General features: G+C 38.1%; 1 protein-coding gene across 7 annotated transcripts in view; it reads left to right on the top strand.

The window, feature by feature from the left end:
* Positions 1–25327, top strand: part of FARS2 (phenylalanyl-tRNA synthetase 2, mitochondrial) — a 227890-nt gene that overhangs the window by 111498 nt on the left and 91065 nt on the right. For all 7 annotated transcript variants that reach the window (XM_033512093.1, XM_015617658.2, XM_015617659.2 and 4 more), the window contains one exon: positions 24831–24991. In XM_033512093.1, coding sequence (XP_033367984.1) covers positions 24831–24991 — 161 coding nt within the window. The remainder of the gene's footprint in view (positions 1–24830; positions 24992–25327) is intronic.

Below are 25327 nucleotides of genomic sequence, written 5' to 3'. Positions count from 1 at the left end.
GGCTAGCATGCTTTTGGGGCATTGCCTTGGTCCAACTCAAGTTGTGGTTATTTCATGACTTGATAGACTTGGTCTCACTGCTGGGGCTAATTCAGGATATTAATACATGATGCAACATTTGTGGAGAAAAAGCTCCAGCTTTCTCTTTGGAGATATTAAAAGCCCAACTGTATGACATCGTTCTGAGTAACCTGCTCTAAACCCTGACCCTGGTTTGAGCAGGAAGGGTTTAACCAGACAATCTCCAGAGGTCTCTTCCCACTGTAGTCATTCTGTGAAGGAGATGGTATCAGGTAATAAAGGATACCTAATAGTTTTCACTCAGGAATGTGTGAAATAAGAAGGAATCTGCAAGTCCTGCATGTATGATTTGTCTGCTCACAGGGGTGCTCTTGCACTCTGACATTTTTTGCATTCTGAGTCTGACTGAATCTTAGATTGAGTCTTAGTTTCAGACTTGGAAGTGGACTGACTGTAAGGTGTTTGACCACCATTCTCAATTGTGTAAGACATATTTCTGGAGATAAAGATAGGTGATACTAGCAGGAGAAAAGTTGGTAATGTCAAGGAGGGGAAAAAAAGGACAAGAAAAATGAAGGATGACCTACTTCTCTACCAATCCTTGAAAGGACCTTAGTGGAATGATGGCCCCCATTGTGGCATTTAATTTGTAGTAACTATTAAGGGTTAAAATTTTAATAGGGATAACAGATAGTTGTTCAAAGTAAGCAATCACTCCAGCACAGTTTTATCTACATAAGTAAAAATTAAAATCATCCATTACAACAAATAGAATAAATTCTGAGGGTTAGCAGTTCTTTTGCTCCAAAATTATAGTTCCTGGCATCAGGAAGATGTTTTTTCTGTATGTACTGAGGAATACTTAGGAAAACCTGTTGTAGTATTAGTACATAGCTGTCAGAGGGAGTGCAAGTGGATTTGGACCTTCAAATGATAGGTTTCATCATTTCTATCCAGTCAATAAGTAATTTAAACGTCACTTTATCAGGGCTAGAAATACAGCAGGCAAGTCAGTTAAGACAGCATGAAAATGTTTTGGAAAAATTGTTCTTAACTCTTGGAGAAGGCAACACATTATGGATATTTGGTGGGAAAGAGTCACTGATGCTAGGTAGTTAATTCTTTTTTCCCCTTATCTTCCTATTCCATAGCTTGCCATACCTCAGTATTCAGCGCTCTTAGTTACATATGCTTAATTAAAAAAACAGTTTCTGATTAATTCTGAAATTAATGTTGCTCATCAGGCAGTTTGCTTCAGAGATTGTTGATGGATCAGCTATACTGTTTCTCAGTCAATGCCCAAAATTTACAGAGCTGTTTCTTTTGCATTTTTAATTTTTTTTTTATTCCAGTTATATAATGCTAATTAAGGCTGTTTTTAGTAACTATGTTCCAAAAATGGAACAGACTGCACGAAGTGGGACAAGAGTATTTGGGAATTTAGAACACTTTTAGAAGTTCAAAAGTAAGACTGTATTAGGAAAGTCAGGTTGAAACAACAAATTACTGGCTGTGCTCTCGGTGCTTAAGAGCAGCTTTGTTGAGTAAAGCTAAGAGGCAAAATGTATATTTAAAGAAAGTATGCTTTTGTACTTTTTTCCTACTGAAAAAAAGGCTTTGTATTCTCAACAAAGGATTTTATTTTGCAGGCTACACTCTTTAACAGTCTCTGTTCTCTGCTGCTTGAAGTTTCAGATTATCTTAAGAGCTGGCTATCTTTGAAATCTGACCTGGCTAACCTTTTTCTGTAAAATGCAGTAGTACTAACCAATCAGAAAAAAAAAAAAGAAAAAAAAAAAAGAGATGCTTTCAAAATTTGGCACCATTGATTGACAGTACTGATGTTGTGTGACAGTTTTGTAAGGATGGTGGAATAGTGAAATTATTTCTTGAATCCTAACAAGATGGCATTTTTTCATTTTTAATGTAAATATTGAGCAAAAGGTTTATGATAGATTAGCTACATTGCAGCCTCAGAGGCAAAAAAGAAAAAGCCCTGAGGGTTTCAGAAATATTTTGGTCCTTTTCTTAACCATTTTCTATATACAAAACTTGTGGTGAATGTTCTTACTAAATGCATTCTGCTGAACATGCTCAAATTATTGGATCAATGAATGTATGAATGACCACTGATCCTGGATGCTGTTCAGTTGCTGCTTTTATTACATGATAATGCTTCAAACCCAGCATAATCCTGAATAACAGGTTAACAAAAACACCAAAATGTACTGAACTGTGTAGGTTGGGCACATCAGTTCTAGTTTCTTTGTAATGTGCACAGCTTCTGTGTGAGCAGAAGAGCACAGGTACTTTCTATTATACTATTAAGAGCATTTTTAATTAAAGTGAAATATATAATTACTTTTACTTAGTTGTATAATACTTTTCAGTGTAGCATACTTCTTTTACAGATGAATCAGAATTTGATATAATGGTTTCCTTAGGTGTTTGCCAAATACTCTGTTCTGTTCTTGTGTTCTTCATTCTTTAGTCACACTGTTTCAGAAGCATAACTGCATGCAGTCAAACATTCAATAGCATTGCACCATAAGTTTTGCTCACAGATATTCCCAGTTAAATAAAAGAAGGGGAAATTTGGTGATTGTTTACCTTTGATGATTTTTTTCTCTTACAAGTTTATTCTTAAGCAAAACAATATAGCATTTGAAACATCAGTGTATCTCTTCTAGAATACCTGGGGAGAGCAGACCTTTAAATGTGTAATCTTTGGGATCTGTTTGCAAATACAGCACTGCCTGACAGCTGTGTCCTCCTCTGTGGCCACTGTCCTAAGTGGAGCTCAGGGAAAAGAGAAGGTTTATGTCACAGAAGAATAGAGCAAGTAAGGTGTTTATGAGAGTGTAGCTCTTCTTTACCTATGGTATTTGGTCACAAGAGTGAAATCAAGGTAGAATGTGACAGCCTTGCTTTACTGTCTTCTCTGCGTTATTGTTTTATAGGTGGGTTATCCCCCACCGCTCTTTTGGTTTGGATTGTTGCACACTTGATCCTATTAGAAATGGTTATATTTAGTCATGTCATCAAATTTTGCACCAGAAGCTGATTAAAGCATGAGGGAGCCTTGAGGCTGTCATGCTCTTGTAGCTACTTCCCAAATGAGAATCAGGATAGGAAACATGAACAGAACCATACATGCTTCCTTCTTTTCCAACAGAAGAAACTCATGCAAGAAAATCTTGCATTTTGTGTCTGTTATGTGGTGATAAACCTGAGTAGTGAAACTGAGTAATGAGTAACTGTTTGAGTGATCATGGCAGTACGATTGCATTGGACATTACTGGACACATGTAATTGGAATCCTGCAGTACCATCTCATTCTTACGTGCTCTTGATTTTTTAACTATTAGTACTTAAAAGAGGTAGAGGTCAGAAGACCATACTTTTTAATCTTTGATTCCTACTACTGGTGCCCATAATGAAAAGATTCTTCTTTCTAAAGGCCAAAATCCAAATCTTCCTTTGAAAATAATGCCAACAAGAGGTGATTTGTCTTTCTTTTGAAATATGGTCTTATATCTAGATTTTGTATTACATTTTAAAGAGTGTACTGCTAAACTGTGTGTGTGTTTAAAGTTCTTACATGTTTGAAAATCTGGGGTGTCTTGGTAGCGGTTGTGTTACCCAATTTCATTATTGTACCTCTTTGTCAAGGAGTAGATGGATCCAGCAAAATGAAGTGTTAATATACAGTTAACTACTGTCTGTGCTTTCAGCTTGTACCACCACCTCTCTGCAGACAGTAGTCTGGGTTTAGGTGAGAAGCTGTATCATGAGAGAGAAAGTGCAGGAGTCAGGAGCAGGGCAGGTGAAACAACTTCAAGGTGGAAGGATGGTCAGGGCATAGAATCTTATTGTGTAGGAAGATTTTTCTCTGTGAACAAGAGTTGTAGTGGTGAAGGAGCTTTTCAGCTGTGTGTGGCCAAGACAGAAAATTTAATCTTCTTGAGGAAATACAGGCTGAGAGGAGTTTCTGTGGTATCTGCAACTGTAGCAGATGTTGGGGGTCTTTGATACTGGTCCTGAGTGTTGTAGGAGCATATGCCCCTGCAGCTCTGAGGGAGAAATGCACTACTTTCTTGGTCTGTAGTAGCCTCAATTCAACCTTGAAGGCCTGGGGCATGGGTTGATGTTTAGTGTTATTTTAGGCCATCAGGAGAGGAGTATTGTCTGTCCTTGGCATTATTCTTCGGGCTTCTCCTTCCAGCTATTGTACTGTATGGTGATTTTCTAAAGCACCCCTCCTAAGCCTTGATTCCAAGTGTGTTTCATCAGCATGCTTATTTTTATCAGCCATTTTGGCTGAAAAATATTTTCCTTTAAAACTCAAAAAATGCTAGTTGAGAAAGATTGTGTGTCTGTGTGGTGTGTAGACGTCTATCTGTCTATCTGTAAATATGTACTGTTGTGTATGTGATCACACAGCTCCACAAAGCATAGCAGAGATATTTTTTTATTATTTTTATAGTTAAAAGGACCGAATTTTGGAAAAACATGTTTCTGGGTACAGATTTGTTCAGTCCTCATTTTTCTGATGAACATTCCTTGACTTTTCATTGCTGATGCCAGATTTGACATTGTAATGTCAATATAAAGTACCCCTAACTATAAATATGCATTTGTTAATATGGCATAAATTATTTATAGAATCATAGAATATACTCAGTTGGAAAGGATTCATGTGGGTCATTGAGTCCAACTGCTGGCACAGGATACACCATGAACCACACCATGTGTCTCAGAGCATTGTCCAAGTGCTTCTAGAGCTCAGACAGGTTTGGTCCTGTGACTGCTTCCCTGGGGAGCCTGTTCCAGTGCCCAACCACCCTGTGGGTGAAAAACCTTTTCCTGATATCCAAGCTAAATCTCCCCTAGTTCAGGTTCAGGCCATTCCCTCAAGTTCTGTTACTGGTCACAAGAATGAAGAGATCAGCATCTGCCCCTCCTCTTCCCCTCATGAAGAAATAGTAACTGCAGTGAGATCTCCCCTCAGTCTCCTCCTCTTCAGGCTGAACAGACCAAGTGACCTCATCTGCTCCTTGTACAGCTCCCCCTCCAGACCCTTCAGCATCCCTTGGCTCTCCTTTGGACACTCTCTAGTAGCTCAATGTCTTTTTTATACTGTGGTGCCCAAAACTTCCCCGAGCACTGAAGGTGATGCCACCCCAGCTCAGAGCAGAGCAGGACAATCCCCTCCCTTGCCCAGCTGGCCATGCTGTGCCTGATGTCCCCCAGGACAGGGCTGCCCCTCCTGGCTGACAGGGCACTGCTGGCTCGTCTTCAATTTTCCAGTGATAAGGCCTCCAAGATCTCTTTCCACAGCTCTGCTCTCCAGCCTCTCATTCCCCAGCCTGTACACAGAACCAGGGTTGCCCCATCCCAGATGCAGAATCTGGCACTTCCCCTTGTTAATCTTGAATGGTTGGTGATTGCCCATCTCTGTGGTTTGTTAAGGAGGTTTCTCCGAAGGGCCTCTCTGCCCACAAGGGAATTGACAGCTCCTCCCAATTTAGTATTGTCAGCAAACTTTCTTCATATTCCTTTAGTCTTGCATCCAGGACTGGGCCAAGGATGGAACCGTGTGGAACCCCAGTATTATTAACAGTATTACGTTAGTAAGTGTCCTAAGATGTGGCAAAGAACAACCTGACTTTTGTGCAGATGTCCTTAGAAATGCAAGTGGCAATCACTAAGACCCATCTACTTAAGTATGACTGTTTACACCACAAAAAGAAATTCACTCCTATAATTATATTCAGAATTATAGAAAGCTGTTGCTGCTGTAGATTATTTGATCTCTCTGGGGAAACTTCCATCAAACATAACAGCCTACATTTTTACTTTGTTAATTATAAAGCTGTGAACAAGAAAATGCAAGACAATCTCGACTATTCTTAGTGTAATAGTAGCTTCCTAAAATATTACTGCCTTTATGAGTCCCAGTGGAGGATCTTTCTTTGCACAGAAAAAACCCAATACCATCCTCTTGCATAAATGAGGAAATACATTCTAGATGTATTAAGAAAATAATCAGCACACATTTATCATGGTGTCTTACAAATCTATGGACCTAGGTTATCCCCAGGTTTGCTCTTGTTTCTTTCTCTGTCTACCCCATCCAAATTAGATGTTGTTTATTCTTTTGAAACTTGAGTTTGTGCCTATTTTGTGAGGATGGATGGATTAAAAATATTTTTGTCTCTTTGTGATGATATGGAAGAGAAACTGAGAGTTGTGTAGAGTAATACTTTGCTTTTGACTTCTCTTGAGGTTTCTTTCATAAAGATACCCATAAATGCCATAAAAATACCCATAAAAAGAGGGCAGGCAGCTCTGGGTGGCTAAGCTTGAACCAGAGCCATTGAACTAGATAAGCTCAAGAGGTATTTCAGAAAATTCTTTCCTTTGGTGTTTTGATACTTGTATGTTCCACTGTGATCAGCTCTGCTGTTGAGTGTGATAATTATAAATCATCATGGTCCTACTTCTGCAAGGTCTCCGCAGTAATACCCCTCTCAGAACATCATCAGTTTCAGTGATGCCCAGTTGCTGGGAACTTCTAGTTGCAGGACTGAAGCTTAGCTAAAGTCCAAAGGGAAGCATTTGCTGAATTTTGAAACCATCTGGGAGCTTCTATGATGTCCAGATGCTTTTTGTTCAGTTTGTGCTCCCCCAAAAGCACACCTGGTGGAAGACACTTTATTGAACAGTAAAATCAAATCTCACAAAATTAGAACTAAGGTAGTGGGTGCAGAGTGTGTACTGTTTGCTTCAGAAGTACCCCTGGCATAATTTTGCTCTGAATTCACCCACAAACCCTTGATGTCACTCAGCTGAGCTTTAAGGTTAGAAGGCCAAAGAGAACTTCTTGCAAAATAAAAATTGATTAGTAATGATTTTGTGTATATATCTGGAGGATGTGCAGTAGTAACTCAGTCCTTTGAAGCTTGTAAGTGATTTTTGGATGGTCATTGAGCAGCAGATGGATTTGGCTGCTACTGTTGAAATAATCAGACCTGGCTTTTTTTTGACAAGCACCATTTAACAATGTGAGTGATGGCCTTGTGCCTTTATTTCAGCAGTGAAACCTACACTTATGCTACCTTAAGAGACCAGTGTAAGCTTTTGGGATATTTTTAAATCTTTATTGATGATTTACACTTGTCTTGCGTTTTATTATCGAATCAAATTTATAGAGGTATTAAAAAACAAGTGTATCAACCATGGCAAATACATAGAAGAGCCCCATAGTGGTATTAGGGACCCAAGTGTATGTTTCTTGGCTCAGTCAAAGACTATCAAGGTTGATATTATCAGCAGTCTTCCTGTGGCTTAATGCTTTTTTTTCCTCTGATCAGTTCCCGGTACTGTGTTCCTCTTTTTCACATGTGGACAAACCAGAGCAACTTTACAATGCAGGTGAAAACATCTGTTCTTTTCAGTGGTGGCTGTGAGGAGTGGGAGATTTTTGCATGTAGGTTTTTGTCCACGTTTTACTCTGGCGGTCTTCATGAACATAAAATGCAGACCAATTTAAGGGCTTTGTAACTATTTGTGTGCATTGCTTGAAGTGCAGTTTTGCAAATTCACCTTTCTTTCTTACCTTAACTATGTGGATTCAAAGGGAGGAGAGATTGACAAAGGCAGACTCTGCAGTTTTTCTATCATAGTGTGTCTGTGACTGTGAATTTTGAGGTCAAAAATTTGTGAGAATCAGTACACAATTGACTCTGTGATAATAGTTGGCAGGTTTGCCAGTTTAAGCTGGTTCAATAAGGCTGGTGTAGTGAAGTTTATCTTCATATTAATGGTAGGAGCAGAAGACTGGGGAATAGCACACCAGGTTTTGGGTCTCTGGAAGAGGCAGGTGTGTTCTGAAGTCTTGGGAGATGAATATATCCTCCAGGATTTGTTGGCCACAGACTAGCTGCAGGAGAGCTGGCTAGTTTACCTCAGCAATAAGTGGGGATAAATTGTTCTTTCTGGAGCTTCCTGTTGATCTTACTAGGAAGCAGAATTAGCCTGGTTCAGGAGGCTGGATACCTTTAACTTGTTCAGGAAGCTGGGTACCTTTAGCCTTTGTACACCACAGAGAGAACCTTGCAGTCTCTATCAGCAAGGCAGGGAGAGTAAAGGGCAAGATTGTTCATCTGAAAGGATTGTCTGAATGTACTGTAAATTTCAGCTAAAGCTAAAACAAGGCATGAACAACAGAACCAGTGATTTTACTGAGTTCAGCTTCCTTTTTGTGCTGTGACTAGGTTAATGTCAGCTGTGCAGAACTACATCATGGCTGGACTCTGTCAAGAAGTTGGAGAGGAACAAAGTGCAGATGCTGGTACAAACTTTCTTTCATCTCTTCATATTGGGGAAGGCATTGATACTGGCCTGGTTTTGCACTTCTTGGTTTCCTCTATTGTTTACAATCTTCAATTTTTTTTGATTTCTTTAAGAGTGAAATTTTCCAAAGTCATAGGCTTCTAATAAAAATTGCAGCTCTTTTTCTCTCCTGACTTTCTGGTGTTTTTTGTGAATCTGAAATAAGGTGAATTTCATCTGATCTGAGGTGTTGTTACAGGATGGTGTTGGATACCTTAACTTGTTGTGCAGTCAGTAGATGTTTATATGCAGACCTGTGAAAATGCAGTATTTCTGATTCTTCTCCTACTTATGCTGCAGGAAACTAGGAACAGGAGCAGTGAAGCCAGTGGTATATTTTGAAATAAATAAGAACTGGGCTGATTTTTTTTTTCCTTTTGCCATTTGGCTAGTGACAGCTTAGATCTCATCTGGTCTGAATTGGCACAGTTTCATTGATGCTGGAGAAGCTTTTATACTGATTCACACCAGCTGAGCTTGTTATGCAGTCCAGTCTGTGCAAATGTGGGGTGGTGTTTTTTCTCCTTTTTACCTCTCCTTCTGCTTTTCATCTTACACTCTTGTGCCTGGGAATCTTTTGTTCTGCCCTTCATGCTTGTTCCAGCTCTGGCCAAATGCACATAAACTGCAAGACTGTTTCAGAGAAGAACTTCTTTATATTAATCCAAAAGCTTATTAATTTTGATTCTAGGCAGCATAGATATATAGAGAATTAATTTTAAATCCAAAATTAGGATTTATATTTTTCTAGATTTTCTTTTTACATATGAAAAACAGATACTAGTTTTAATATCTGAATGCATTTCTGCATAGGTAAGCCCTATTTATTTAATTTGATTTTTGACAAGTCAAAATGAATATGTTCCAAAATCTGCTGCTAGTGGTGACTCTTTCCTGGAGTTTGGCAGAAGAGCTTATGTTTCTATTGTGACAACAAAAAGTAGGAAGGATTTATATTCATCTGAGGGTTGCTACATCTTAGAGCTTATCCCATCTTATCTGACTTGGGGGAATTACATATATTTTGTAGAATGAAAGCTTATGCTATCATATATGCAAACTTCATGTGATAATTATCCAAGGACACTTTTATTAATCTGGTTATATTCTAAAGTCTGGTGACATTTTAAATTGTTCAGGAAAGCAGGCAGTCATCATGAAAACTGCTCAGAAGCTAAAAGCCTCTTACAATTATCTTCAACTTGTGTGCAATACATTTTAAACACTGACAAGTAAAATGAAATTGTGATCATCCTGTTGTGTTTATAATAATTTAATCTTAAGTCATACCTGTGCAACTCTAAGAATTTTGTAGGATTTTGTGGTCTAGATTCTTAGAGGTATGCGTATTTTAAAAGTATGTTAATGAAAAAGAGATGATGAAGGTTATCAAGTTCTGTGCTCCAGCTTGATCTCACTGTACTGTCTCATGGCCAGTAACATTTGCATCAGAGAAAAACAAGGGGAAAACCTACAGCAGAGAAATGTGGTAACCAAATATTCCATATCTTTCTTTCTAGCTGGGAATGCTTCACAGTTTGCTGATAAGGCAAAACCTGATGATGCTTATTGTCCCACTCAGTTTACTGCACACTTGCAATCATAAATTTTATTAAACATAGCTTTCAATATATGTCTAATCTGGAGATTAGTAAGGAAGCTTATAGTCTCTTCTAATGAAATGGACTGTTTAAGAATTTCAAATGCAAATCCCGGATTCTTGATTGTTTTCAGCTTGTCATAGCAAATTCCTCAAAAAGAGTATTAGTAGATTATTGATTAGATGAAGTAATTTAAAACTGTATAATTAAGATTCTTTTAACACAGCATCATCTTGTGGAATTTAGTACACCTGGAAGTTCAAAAGCTTCACAAAGCTGGGGGGGAGTACAGAAACTTCTGTTGAAGTGTATTTTTGTGATTCTGACATCAATTCTAGAAATTAATAATTCTGAAATGTGTTGTTCACTTAGTGAATTGGTCACTTGGTTTCTTTCAGCAAATCACTAGTATACTTCAAATTTCATCACTTATAAGACAAGGTTAATTGTAGCACTTCCCTAAGGCTTGATGTTTGCTAGAAGACATAAAGAACTGTGTTATAAAAATGCTTCATAAACATCATCTCTCAGCTGTGCCTGGTTCTTGTCCCCCACTCTGCACTGCTCCATCACTGCTGGAAAATTATTGTCTTTTATTGTTTAATTCCCTTTGGATTTGAGATAAGCCAGATGGTGAGGTTGCCTTCCAGGGGAGTTTTCTGCTTTGCATTATCAATTTTCCAATCCCTTACTAGTCATGGAGGAGTTGCAGCATGTAATTCCCTTTGGTCTAGATGGTTTTACGTACCTGTGTATTGATTTGATAATTCCTATTATTTAGTATATTTAATTTCAATTAAGTTTTTGTTTGTTTTCATCATGATCTAGTTGATTTGAGTGATTTATATGAGCATTATGGTAGGAAGGATTGTATTCTTGGTAAAGGTTTCCACTTCCCAAAATATTAAAGTAAAATCTAAAGAATTATTTCTAAAGATCTAAGGAAAGAAGGCAAAAAATACTTTTAAACATTGTTTTCGGGAACTGCACAGATTTCACAGTGTGTGAAACTCAGCAGTTTGCCATATTAGCTGATCCTTTGCAGAATTCAGTGTCTTGTGTAATTTGACATATGGTATCTTTAGTAACTTGTGGGAACCCCTAAAATCTTGTTGACTGTAAAGATCCCACTGCAATATTCTACAAAAAAAGGAGTGTGTGAGTCCATGTGTGGAGTTTTGTTTTAATTTAAAGACAAAAACCAAACTATTAAGTAGTGGGTTCTAACTCTAGGAGTTCTTTGAATGTATCGTAAATTATTATACAGTTTGCATAACCTATATGGCAGGAACTTGTTAGTTCTCACAATCCCCAGAAGCCCAGGAATGGGTACCCCAGATCAGCTTTTCTTACAAAAAAAGGAGATTTTGCAGCCCTTCTCTCATCTGTGAAATGGTGCCATCATTCCAAGAGCTTTGTTAAATATTAACTTGTTTGTCCACTTTGCCTTGAAATGATGAAGTGCCCCATAAATAACAAGTGACGTTTATAGAAGTTCTTCTGATTGTGGTTTCATGAAGAAGGTAAACCAAAGGTGCTGCTTGAAGGATGTTGCCATCTAAAAAACCAAATGATATGCTTAACCATTCACTGCAGAAAGAATTGTCAGGGAGTTTGCATATAAATGACCTCAAGGTGTGTTAGTTTAAAATGTAATCTATTGAGAAAGAAAAACACACTACCATCTTTAGCCTCTTTTTATTTTTTTTTATTTTAATTTTTTTTTTTTGGCAATGTTATGATACAGTCTTGCAGGCTCCTTTTATTTTGAAGCCCACAGAAATCGTGTGTAATTTCTATGTAAGAAGTTTCCTGTAGAGGTTAGTATTTTTGGCTTTCTCCCACCTGAAAATTCCTCCTAAGCAAAGACTGAGCATGATTTTCCTATGAAGAATTATGAGCACACACACAAAGAATCTTGTGTGTCTGAGGGGAACTCCTGAGCTCTGTGGTCCAACCCCCTGCTCAGCACAAGTCCAGACACAACAGTTTGCCCTGGGCTTTGTTCAGTCGTGTTTTAAATTGCTCCCAGCAGAGCCTGTACCCATCTATCGCTGCAGTGAAGTGAGCTGTCCCATCATGTCGGTAATCCTGGGGAGGTCATGGCATGGAACTGCACTCAGACTTTCAATTCCTCCTGTTTGCTTCCCATGCTGCGTGCATGTGCATCTAATTTTGCTTTCAGGAGAGAGGCAGAGGATTCCTAGAGCTGGTCATGCCACTTTTTAAAGCAGCTGTGGGTTTCCATTGCTTTTAATATTAGCAAGATCCCTTGCCCAGCAGAGGGAAGGGTTCAGAGCCCGTGGTGGTAGAGTACAGAGTGAGTAATAGGATTTGAGCTGATTCAGTCTTTATCCACAGCTGTGCTGATACAACTTCTATTTAGAAATTGCTGTTATTCAGTAAGCTTCAGTGGGTACATGTAGATAAACTACTTATGTGTTTAGGTGTTTCTTTACAATATATACAGATATGCATCAGCTGTTGAAAGGTGACCCCTCTGTGCTTTTATTTTGTTGCTTTTTCTTTTTCTGTTTCCTGAACAAGGGAGAGAATGAGGAGTGAAGTGATATATAAGACTGCTTTTTGCTGGAAAACTTGATATTATTTGCTGTAAATATGGTAAGTGTGATAAAAAAAATTTAGAAAACCTTCATTAAAGTGAGAGGCAAAATACAGGGGGGGAAAAAAAGAACAAAACTTCCTAGCATATTCTTTCTACCTTAAAAAAATTAAAACAAAAAAAGAAAAATAAAAAGAAACTATGTGTTTTTGTAAAGAGATAAAGAAGCTCCAGATGGCTGTTAAAAAAAATAAATTAAAATGGGGGTGGAGAAAGTCAAGAAGAAACAGTTTCTATTGACTTGTTCTTTCTTTTTTGGAAAGGTCACTGAAAATTTACACAGTGACAAAATAACTACCCAATTAGTCGCTGTCCTGTAAAACTAAATGTTAATTTATTTCAGATTCTCCTCTATTGACAAGTGGGACTGATATTCAAGATGGGCTTCTCTACATGAGTGCAGGGCAAAAATTACCAGACCGGTTATGAGTTTCTATAGCAATTGCTGTCAATTTTCAAACTGCAAAGCAAAAAGATATCATTAAATACTATCTGTATGTTTATTTTGTAGAAAGATTATTCTTTTAATTATATTTCTGATAGCTATAAAAGACTCAATTTGGTAATGTGAGTTAATCTTAAAAGCACAGCATCCCCTTTATCTAGTGCTTATAAAAAGATTCTAGTAGAAAATAATATTTCATTAATTGTTATTGCATAGGAATTACAGACCTATAACATTTCCTTTATCATTCATTTCTTTAGGTGTCAGTGGCACACTACCTTTACAAAATTAACTTCTGTGCATAACAAGAGATTAATTACCAAGTGTGAAAAAAGAATATTATCTACAGAACTAGTGACTTTTTTAGAGAAAGAAATCTCTTTTAATAAGAGGCCTTAAATTTCAGTTCTTCAAATGAGGAAGAGAAATTATTCTCCTTATATTCCAGAAAAAAAGCAGATAAATAGCTTTCTCTGATAATTCATTTAAATATTTTAGCAGTGAATTAAAATACCATCTAATCAAAGCAGTATCCTTTTATTTATGTTCTATGCTTATCAGAATATTTCCATTCATATAGTCTCCACAAGGAAGACACAGAACCTACTGAGTGAAGGTCTGATCTTTCCCATTGAGATGTTGTGATAGTGACACAGAGAGAAAACACAGGTGGGTACATCCCTCCATCCCTGCTGAGACACTGGGATAGAGACAGTGGTGTGTCCTCCATGCCCCTGCTCTGTGCGTGGAATGAGGTGATGTTCGGTGAGGCAGGAACTGTACTGAGGTCTGCATGTTTGGGGTTTTTTCTGCTGACTTCAGTTGGCTTTAGATAACATACTGCTGTAGTTTTGAGTCACTTTCTAGTCAAGTCTAGTTATATCTTTAGCCCATCTTATTTGCAGGTTTGTGTGCTCATTGATGGAGACTGTTGTTTTGGGGGGAGACAAAAAGGCATACAAGAAGCGTGTGTCTGTGTTGTGTAAATAGTACAGTGTTTCTGAGAGGCTGGGCCTCTGGGTAAAGCAGAGCACTGCTGGGGTGGAAGGTTCAGACTTGTTCATCCCCAGAGTCTGCTTAGCTCTGCACACTTGCAGTGTGGGCTCTCTGGTACATGACTTGCTGTCAGCTGAACCCATCCAGTGTTCACCATGGGATGGACATGGCTGAGTCAGGCTCTCCACAATCCAGTCCAGGGCTGGAGTCATCCATTGGCACTTTCCCAAGACATAGGAGACTTGCTCCCTTGGTACTGTAGTGCTGTGTCCCAATGAGACAGAGAAAGCAACCTTCATCATTCTAAAGCATCCTGGGCAGAACAGGGCAAGGGGAGGTTAGGAGTGTTTAGAAAGCAAAGGACATTGCTGGATTTACTTCTTCTCCTATGAAGATCATTGTCTTAGTTTCCAGGACAATCATTCCTCTGTGGATGAATTTGAACTGCTTTGGTGGAGGATACCACTCTTACAAGTGTCTTCCTCACTAAGGCAGTAGTTGGAAAGCATGAAATGGGTGTCTTTAATGACAGCAGGAAAGAGCAGTGTGTGCCCTTGAATGCTGCTCTGCCATCTCTTCCTTCCTGAGGAAAAAAGTTCCTAGTAGAGTGTAGCAATATCTTTGAACTTCAGACTTTTGCAGTGGCCACTCACTGTGTGCTTTTTGTTGTCCCAGTGCCTGACTTGAGACCATGAGGTCTGATTTGCAGAAGTGTCAAGTGCTCACAACAGCTGCTGTTTTAATAGGGAGCTGTTCTTTGAACACATAAACCCCATGACATCCTTGGTGCTCAGAAACATCAGACCCTGGGTATGTCAGATTGGGAGCAAAATTAATAGATTCTTTTGATCTTAAAGTTCCAAAGTGCCCAAGTTCCAGCTTCAATACAGGAGGCACCAATACTTGCCCAACTTACAAAGACATGCAAAAGAAGAAGAAAAAAAAGAGAAGTCTAATATTTGCAAACATTTAAGTATTGTGGAACCAAATGCTTCATTGGGAAGCTCATAAAAGAAAGAATGTGCCTTCAGAGCTCAGCTTGAGTATTGCTCAGTGTGAGAAGCACTTGGGGTACGTGTTCAGCAATGCAAGGAATGCAAGTAGGGACCATTAACCATTGTCTCTTCTCTGTGCTGAACAGAGTAAACTCTTGTGGAAAGATTGATACTTCTTTGTCTTGCTGCAGACAGCATAATAATGTATTGCTAAGATGAGAGCATTTTAGTGTTCCTCAGGCAACCTTAATTCTACTTTTTCAGAATATCTGAATGTTTCATTGAAACACCAAGTGTTGTGTTAAGGCTCACTTTTGTGGACCATTTTCTGGATGTTTTAAATTGAAAACTGAAAAATGGAAGTATTCTGTTGTATATCATCACATTCTTATGAGTCATCAGTGTAATATAATTACAAGAATTGTAGAGTAATTCTGTGTGTACATACCTCTGTCATATATACAAAATATTAGACAAAATTGAGAATTTATATGAACGTAGTGGGAGAAACATGGGTTGTTTATTTTTTTTTCAAATAGCTGTGAAAGATTGAATGCTTTATGTGGCAGTCTTTGTCTTCTTTGAATCTTTTCTGAGGAAAATCCTTCCTCGTTCACAAGTAAATAAAGCTGGTCTGTTTTGTGCTGTTGGCCCCTGTGTAATGGTGTAAACTGCTCTATAGAGTGCATATACCTAGGCACAGGGTAGTTGCAGGGTCATCCTGCAACCCATCCCTCACTTGTGCATCTGTTTCCATCATCTTTTACATGCCTTGTCAATTGCATGGCCAGAGTAAGCAAGAAGCCTCTGCAAAAAACAGCTAATGTGCTTCCACAGATTACTTCAAGGACTTCAAGCAAAACCTTTTCTTCTTTCTTTTCCTGAGATTTTATAATATAGTTTAGGTGAGACTTTCTAATATTATATTTCTTTCATTTACAATAGCTAGTAATATTGTATTGTGTGAAGCTCCTTCAACCACTTTATGCCAAATTTTAATACAATTTATGTCACTTTTTAAAAAAATCATTGTACTTCAGAGAAAAAAGAAGTACTGCTGCCAGAACTTGTGAATTTTGTGCAAATCAGAAAGTAAATGAAGAAGAGTTACTTTGAACTTTAAGGAACAATTACTTAAACATTTTTTTCACCTTCTTCTTATGGAGATGGTGGCTTAATTTTAAAGATAATCACTAACTTAAATGTTCTACTCATAAGCAAGAAAAGCATGGAGATCTGGCTGTGGTCCTGTAGTATTACTGATGAATAAGATGATTTGAAATAAATTATGTATGTTACAATTTTTGGGGTTGTTTAATTTTTTGGGGGGCTGTAGACATTTTGTGCAGAGGAGGAAGAGGGAAATAAGAACAGGGGAGTACTTGAAACAATTTCCATTGCATTTGTATCATATGAGTCCCAAAATCATGAAAGAAGTTGCTAGAAATGAGGAAACTAATTAAAAGAAATCTGAGAGAGAAATCTAAAAGAGATATTAACACAAAGTGATTGCTCTGAGATGAAAGATTTTTGTTCCTGTAATTATACAGTGATGCTTGTTTCATAGTAAAACTTGAAGTTAAAATGGATACATAGGGTCAAATTCATTTAGTCTGATTTGCATGTCTAAAAGTTAAGAGTTTATCTCTACATTTCTTATGATAGAGTGAATAATTATTTGTGGTGTTCTCTCCCTATTTACAGTAGAACTGAAGGATTTGGTTTAGATCAGATACTTTGCAATGTGTAATGGCTGAGTAGGCACCAGTGTTGGCCAGAATTATGCTGCTTCTCAGCATCTTCATGCAGATACCTCTGCATCTGCTTGGAGGCCTCCCCAGATCCCAAGAGAATATATTAATAGCCATCAAATTGTAAATGACCAGGTACAACTTAAAAACATGAACTGAGTAGGAAGGAGAACTCTTTTGCCTTGAGTGGAGCCCTTCACTTTCTGCCCTAGAAGAGCTCTGGACATGGCAGCGCCATTCCACGGTGCCACTGAGCAGGTGTGGGATTAGGCACAGCTCAAGGCCTTTATCTGGTGATGCATTTCAAAGAGCTGTCGCTTCACAGAGATCAAGCAGTGCACTACAAGCTAAAGAAACTAATTTGTAAGTTCAGGTTTTGCTCCATCTGAGTGTTCCTGGGAACATGAAGATGGGAGAGGAAACAGGAGATTTTAGGCCCAGGAGAAGGAGCAGCTCATGGCTCACTATGTCTTTTCCTGAGGCATAGAATTGAGTCTCTGGAGGCGTCTGAATATGCTACAGCTATGTACTCTCCCTTTTATGCCTGTTTGTGTATAAAATGCACCAGAAGACAATTTAAGCATCCACAGCTGTGTTACAGGTGCAGATAAAGGTATTTGCAGGTGTTCAGGTTTGACACATCCCAGCTGGAAACACTGAACTCAAGAGCAACATCGAGAAAAATGCAAGAGGGTCTTTTGTGACATTGTCTTCAAATCTCATTTGCTAATGTCTGTAATTACATGCTTAAATCACATCTATGTCTTTAATAACATGACACCTATTGATAGAAAATATTTTGTCCAGGAACATGCAATGGTCAAATTTTTTAAGATGGGGGATCTGAGTAGGCGGGGGTTGGGAAGCCACTCTTTGAAGACTCCTTTATGAGCAAAAGTAAGAAGTGTCCTTCAAGCTGTTATAGCACAGAACTGATGGAGTAGTTCTCTAATAAGAAGAAAAGGAAACTGGGAATAATGCTTCTGAACAAATTTTTTTTTGATCCTGTGCTATGTGACAATACATTTAAATACACCTTTTATGTTGTGCTTTTTTAAAAATAAATAAATTGTGTGTACCCTGAACTTTGTCAGAGCTGATACAAAATGTAGTGGAATGTGCTGGAGTTCATTGAAGTTGGACTATAAATGCTGTATTTCAGTATGAAATATTTAAATTTTACCATCAGAATACTGAAGAACTATTGACAGAAATATTTTGAAATTCAGTGTTTGACATTTATTATGCGTCTTACCTAAATCATTCTAGAAAGGAAGGACTATTACCCCAACTCCAGTTATAAGGCAAGTGATGCCTAAGTGATTATAAGGCCTTTCATGACTTTCCAAGAATGAGTTTGTGGCAGAGGAGCTATATCATAAACCTTATCTGTCTATTATTTTTATATATTGCAAAGCCAAGGAATGCTAGTCATAAGCTCAAGGCTTCTTTATGGTACATGCTGTAGAAAAACAAAATTTGGTATCAGTCCCTGCCTGTGGAAGTTGAATTTATTGTGCAGGCATTCGGAGTAATCATGAGAGTATGCTGCTGTCAGCTGAACATACTTTTTAACCTTTTTATATACTTACAGGTGTCCTGGCTGTTCTGATTCTTGAACAGGAAGATCAAACATGCACAGTGTCCTGTGGTTTGACAGATAAACTCCTACCTCTTTTGAGGACGTCTTAATCTTGTGAAGAGTGTCCAACATTGTGATGGTCTTTGTGTTCTTGTTCCTTACTCTGTCTGTTATTCTGGAAGAAAAGGCCATTTTCTAAGACACTTTGGTGAAATTTTACCAAGAAAGTTGCATCTAGGGGCGATGAATGTATGTGAAGGGAATTTGTCCAGCTGTACTTACACCCTGAAAAAATGAGATTCATTATTGAGTTTCCAAACTGTAACTTGTTGGCTTGGTCTTTCTCTCAAGTGGGAGTCCCTCATGTATTTCTTTATAGCATTTATTTTTTTTTTCAAATCTCCATGGCCCCAGTGTCTAGGGAGATTTAACAGTATTAGAAGATATTAAAAGGCCCCGACCCTCAAAATCCAGATTTTCCTGAATGAACAGAGCATACAGAAAGGAATTAGAGTTTGCTTTTACATACAAAGAACAAAAAGAGCCATACTGTAGCCTGCAGGCAGAGCTAGGGGAAAAAGACCGAATGAGTCCATTAATTTTTAGGACAGCAAATTGCACTGTCACCCATGGAAAATGTTCAGCCTTGAGACAAGGATAAGGAAAAAACCTCAAAAACTAAGCAAGCCATTTGTTCAGCTATGCAGACTGAAATATAGAGAAAAAGAAAACCATATACCATTAGAGTACTTATAATTAATGACTAATGTCTTGTACTGCTCTTGTGAGTTAAGTGGATACTTTATTGTATATAATTTGAAAGGTAGAATGCTATTGCAGTATATGGTTATGAACTCTGAAAAAATATCCTAGGGTTTAAGTAAGATTCTGTTCAGTGGTGGATTTGTCATTGATTTTGTTGGGAATGCTTAGGAGGGCTTGCAGGAATCAGAGAGATGGACTTGGGCAAAAGTAGGAATATGGAAAGGAGCAAGGAAGGAGGACTGAGAAATTAATAACTTCAGAAGCAGAAAGATATAACAATTTGAAATTAAAAATATCAGTTGGAGGTGGGAAAAAATAGGGAAAGCTCCTCCTTGTTATTGCTTTGGTTCACTCTTTCCTCTTGCTAATCTAGTTTTCCTGTCCTCTTCTGCTCTGGTCATCTGTTTCTCCCTCTCAGAAATGTTTTTCTTCCCAGCTACTAGACCTGTTGAAATATTGGTAAAATGGTTGAATGAATGTTAATTACATTTTAGAAGAAAGTAGAGTCTGGTGGATGGCTTCCCTGGGTCAACTTTTTAAGCAAGCTATTCTTTTAGTATATACATTGCTCTTTTGGTTATAGAACAAAAATAAACATACTTAGTAGAAAAGTTTTTATTCAAAGCCTTTAAAGTTCTTTTTGCTTAGTTTTCAAATGGAGAGAACAGAACAGATCAGTCTGACCCAGGAGACATAGCTGTGTCTCAAAGTGACTATTATTATTAGATAATTATTCCACACATGAGATTTAGAAAGATAAGTTCTCTTTCCATAGAATGGGCATAATTAAATGTTTACTTCTTTTCTTGAGCTCTTGAAGAGTGGGTTTCTTAGCATGCATAGTCTGAATGCCAAGTCTTCATTTTAGGATGTAATTAAAACTGAGTTGCACAGAGGAGCCTGAATACATCAGTTTAAGTGAGTTACAGGAGAACACTGTGCTGGTTTTGATTTTTGCTTTCACTGGAGAGGAGTTCAGAGAAAACTTCAGTAAGCTTTTTGGCCTCAGTTGCTCAACGACCTAGCCACACGACCTTGCAGTTTCAGAAGCTCTTCTCTATTAGACTGATGCCTTTTTTTTTTACCTTCTTCCATGTAAAACTTTTGACTCCCAACATATCGGAGTTTTATCTCAACAGATTATCTGAAATAATTTATGGAAATAATAAGGAAATAATTTAAAATTGCTTGTTTTTAACACAAGAAAACATGTTTGCCTCATTGCTGTGGTAGTTATGTAGATTATGCATTAATAGTCTCTAGAAGTAAGTAAATATTTATTATGCAGAACCTGTTTTTCAAAGCCTGATTTGTAAGCTGTCCATTAATCACATAGAACTCAAATCTGGGCCTTGGCATTTGTTTCCAGAACCCGTGGTGTTTTGTGTCAAGTTGCATGTTCATTATGTCTATAACTTACTTTTTAAACAGCTTAAAGTTGATTTGTTTTGTAAAACATGATGTGTAATCCATGTGCCCTTGAGAATCTGTTCACCCCTCTTCCCACCATTTTAGTTTTAGAACTGGCTCCATTAACAGTCATAGTTTGGACTGAAGGAAGGAGATCATATTCAGGTCTTTGCTTCTGGAACTCATCCCAGATTTCAGCTACTCATACTTTGGGTGTATTAATTTTTGTGCATTTTGTGAAGAATACCTTGTATTCGGGCCATTGTGTATTCATGATTTTGCCTCAATCCAAGATCAGAGTTTAATTCCTTTCACTTCTCAGTAACTGCTGAGTATGACAATGTGAAGACCCAATTTAGACTCTATTGAAAGAAAGATTTCTTTATTGGCAGTTTTACAGAAGTAGCAAATACTCTTAAATAAAAGCCGGTATAGATATAAAAATAAGTATGACTGGAATGTAAACCAAAAAGGCTTTGTCAACCCGTTACTAATACTGTGCTGCAAATTATGTGTTTAAATTGTTATACAGAGCAGAATGTCTTGCCTCACACTCCTTGAGAGGGTGAGTGTTTCTGTCTGTGTTTTTTTCTGAGGATTCAGGGCAATATAATCCATTAATTCTGCCAAATCATTATTTTTGCTTTAGTGAATAATTGGGAAGATTTGCATCCTGACTGAGCGAATTTAACTTTCATTTAACATTGCTTTATGGAGAATGACTTGCTTGGTCTACATTACACATGAACTGATTCACCTGGGCTCAAAGCTGAAGTCCAGGACAAATAGATATGACTTATCAAGGAAGATAAGCTACCTTGGGCTTCTCTGTAAGACAGAGATGCAATCTGCAATGATGCAACCTTTTGACATCAGATTTGGGCTGTACTAGCCCTCAGTGTGGGAAGCCACTCAAACTGTTCTATCCTTTCCTTCTCCATCTTTGGCTACCTGACAAGCAAAGCTTCCAGCAATTTTCTTCTGGTGGGGAGTCAAATTTTTCATGTGAGGCAGCAGGAACCTGGCAGTGTAAAAACCTTTGATGGCCAGTTGGGGAAAGCTCATATGTCAGGAAAGCTTTATCTGTGGGGCTATGTTATTTCAAGCAGTGCTGCTATGATTGCCCCACCAGGTCCCTGGAATCTGCTTCTCTGGCCAGGTCTCCTCATCAGAACCTCAACTTTCTTCTTGCCACATTTAATGCTGTCCTGTGTTCACTCCTCCTGTCTTGTTAACTCACATTCCCTTGACTTCTTTGCATAATACTTGCCAAAATTTGGTGCATTTACACATGTATTTGTGTTGGGAAAGATATGGGTTGCTTCCTCACTCAACAGGATGATTACTGGCTCATTTAATTTCCAAGTCACCTGATCATTTCCAGTCAGAAATATGTTTAGAAGCGTGCATTAATCTTGTTAAATCCCCCAAGGTAGTTGTTCAAATGACTTTAATCAATGCTGCATTGACTTGGAGCTTTACAAATAGAAAGTTGGAGAAGAGGTCAGAGACAAAATAACTGAAGATTCAGAGTGCAGAGATTGGCTAGTGCTGATTAGAGGAGGAATATTAATAATCTGAATTTTCATTTTTCTCTTATTTTTTTTTTGTCTGAGTTGAGGTAATTCTTCACTGACACAGCTTTCACTGGGGACATTTAAGAAGTTTGTGGTTTGAAGGCTGATAATTGTACAAGGATCATCCAAAAGACAAGTTCAATTTGGTGTATAGGTGTTTAATCATAGCACAGATGACATTGCTCTGAGCTGCTAGGCAGAAAGCAGAATTTCTTTGTCTGCTACAAAGTGAAAAAAATCTGTGATGTGCCCCAGTCCTTCTAAAAAAATCCCCAACAAATCAAGCAAGAAAACCAGAACAGGAAAGATGTTGCTGATATAAAACCAAGATATTCATTGCAGAGTTCAAGTTTGTTTCCTTTTAAGAAAATAAGGAAAAAAATGTTACAGTGGAAACCATTCTCATATCAAAATATTAAAAAAGCCCAAGTGTTAAATGCAAAGCTCTGCTAATCAGAATATACACCTGTTCTTATCTTCTGTCATATCTTTATTTTTCCTGTCTGATCTACCAGTAATCATCACTAATATCGGGAAGGAGGATCATTACCCCCATCATGTAAAATATTCATAGGTTTCAGGTTTAATGCCTCTGATGAGATTAAGCAGTGACCATTCAGAACCCTCATGGATACTGCTCCTGGTGCTTTGCTTTACCTCTGGGGGAGGGGATTGGTCTGCAGAAATGTCCATCTGTCTGTGAAAATCTGATACTTCTGAAATGAACAGCAGTTCTGTCACTGAGGCAGGAGTTACTGATCTAGGAGAGACAGGGTGGAAGTCTGAAGAAGCACCACCATTGCAATGAATTATCTTCCCTTCTTCACAGCCATACAAAGGTAATCACTTTAATATATGGGTGTATAGAGAGAGGCATGGAAGAGAAACAATTTATGGTTTATGCTTAAAGTCAAAACTCAAAATCCCACCCAAATACAAATTTTGATACATTCTTTGTAGTCACACTGCTTTCTCTAAAAATCAACAGAAGCAAGTTGTATAATTCTTCATGTAATGCAGTGTGCATTGTAGGTTTTCAGAGTCAGATTAGCTCATAGTCTGCTGGTTGGTCTAAGCACTGTTTGGAGCAGCTCTGCCATGAGGTACCTTTTGAGTTCACACCCAGTCCTCTATTTCTTAGTACTTCCATGGTTCATTTGATGAATTGTCTGCTTTCAAATGTCAGGAAGTTCAAAATCTTGCCTTTGAACACATGAGATGGGACAGGCAGAACATCCTGACTTGTCCATTAAATACTCTGATGAGTTGATGTAACTCCTGTGGTGGTGTGATACTGCTGACACAGCAGCTGAGACACAGAGAGGTTCTGCTGAGGACCTGTTATTCCAGAAAAATAGTCAGGTTCAAGTGAATTAATGGAATTGAGGTCGTGAGTGTGTCTCTTTTCCCAAGCTTGGTATGCCTCCCTCTATCTGAACAGAACTCAGGCCTGTTTAGTCTCAGTGTTGGACGCAACAGGATAACTCAGGATATCTGTCATCAGTGCCCAAATAATGGGAGCTGTTTCCTTTCTGATGGCAGAGGCAAGGGTCAGAAAGAAGACATGTGCTTCCAGCTTTATTCATGAAGATGGGGAAGCTGCTGAGTTCAAAGTTCCCAAAATATTAGTTTCAGTTGATAATGGCAAGGCTGCTGTGGCCCTGGTGCGTAGCTGTGAGATGTGCAATGATGTTGTGTGACTCAAGAGCACACCGCAAGTGCTGATGGTGTGGAGTCAAGTCTGTCACACATGCGCATGTCCTTTCAGCATATCTATTTAGTTAGGCATTTGTTTAAGTTTTTAAAAGCTCTGAGCCTTTGCCAGGGCTGCTGGGCCCTCAGCTTATTTAAAAATCAGTTGAACGATGGCTAAACATAGACGTAGTTTCTTGTGTTGAAAAGATCCCTGTTTGAATGAATCAGTGCTCCTGCCCTATAAAGGAAGGTATTAATATTTACTTTCCTGACAGAAATGTTGCATCATTAATATCTGTACAGCTTTTCTTTATTAAATATTCTTGTCCTTTTATATTTAGTGCTGCATGAAAGAGACTTGTTTATGTGAGAGCAGTGGCTTTTCCCAGGAGCAGCAGCTCAGGATTTCCCTGGTTGGAGGTGTGATGTTAATGCAACGGTGCCTCACATCCCATTGCTCTGTTTCTTCCAGAAGCCTCAAAAGAGGCAATTATGGTCTTTTGAAATGTTGGTAATGATGTTAATGCTCTATAGGCTTGACTTGGTCTGTCAGACCAAGGAAAATACTCTGAACAGGGAATTCATGTTTATGTGTCTTATAAAACATAGCAGAGTCAAGTGAGGAAATGCTCAGATCTAAGCATAGTAAAGGGTCGTGATGGATAGCATTACTGAACATTTCTCAAGCCTGTCTGAAACTTTGGACACAAATTGTCAAGGCTGTGGCTTTGTTTTATTGCCATTTTTGGTTGCTGATTCGGTGATGTGCTCAGTCTTGCTGCAGTTTTTAATTTAAGAAGGATCTGTCCTATAGACTTTAGATCATTCATTTTGCAGTTACTTGTAAGATTTTCTGGTTTGCCATTTCACCTTTTTCTTTATTTCCTCTTAATAAATAGGTGAACATTTTATCAGTAATCTTCCATGCTGTGAACTTAAGCTCTGAATTTTTATCTCGTTTGTGTGTTGCAGCTGGTGCTCAGGATAAAATTGGCTGGGCATTTGGCTTGGGTTTGGAGAGGCTGGCCATGATCCTGTACGATATCCCTGACATCCGACTGTTCTGGAGTGAAGATGAACGCTTCTTGAAACAATTTATTGGGCCTCACATTTGGCAAAAAATAAAGTTTCAGGTAAAATAACATATATATATATATATATATAAGAATAATTTACTGTGATGTATGTACATCCCTAGCGAATATCCCATAAATAAAATACTGTGTCATTAAAAGATTAGGTTTTAAAGCAACAGCTTTACAGCTATCATGATTCTTTGATGTACTGCAGTAAAATCCAACTTCTGATAATGACATTTTTTTTCAACCAGATAATGTTGTAAGCTCCTGCTGATACCCAGTCAATATCCCTGTTCTGAGTAATGCTTAAGCACATATTTAGCTTTTTAAAATATAACCAGAATTGGGATTGATTTAGGCCTGTGATTTGGTCATGTTATGGTTTTGTTA

The sequence above is a fragment of the Parus major genome, chromosome 2, assembly GCF_001522545.3.
Source record: "Parus major isolate Abel chromosome 2, Parus_major1.1, whole genome shotgun sequence".
NCBI classification, from domain to species: Eukaryota; Metazoa; Chordata; class Aves; order Passeriformes; family Paridae; genus Parus; species Parus major.
Note: the sequence above shows the minus strand (reverse complement) of the source record. Positions and strands in the feature narration are given on the sequence as shown.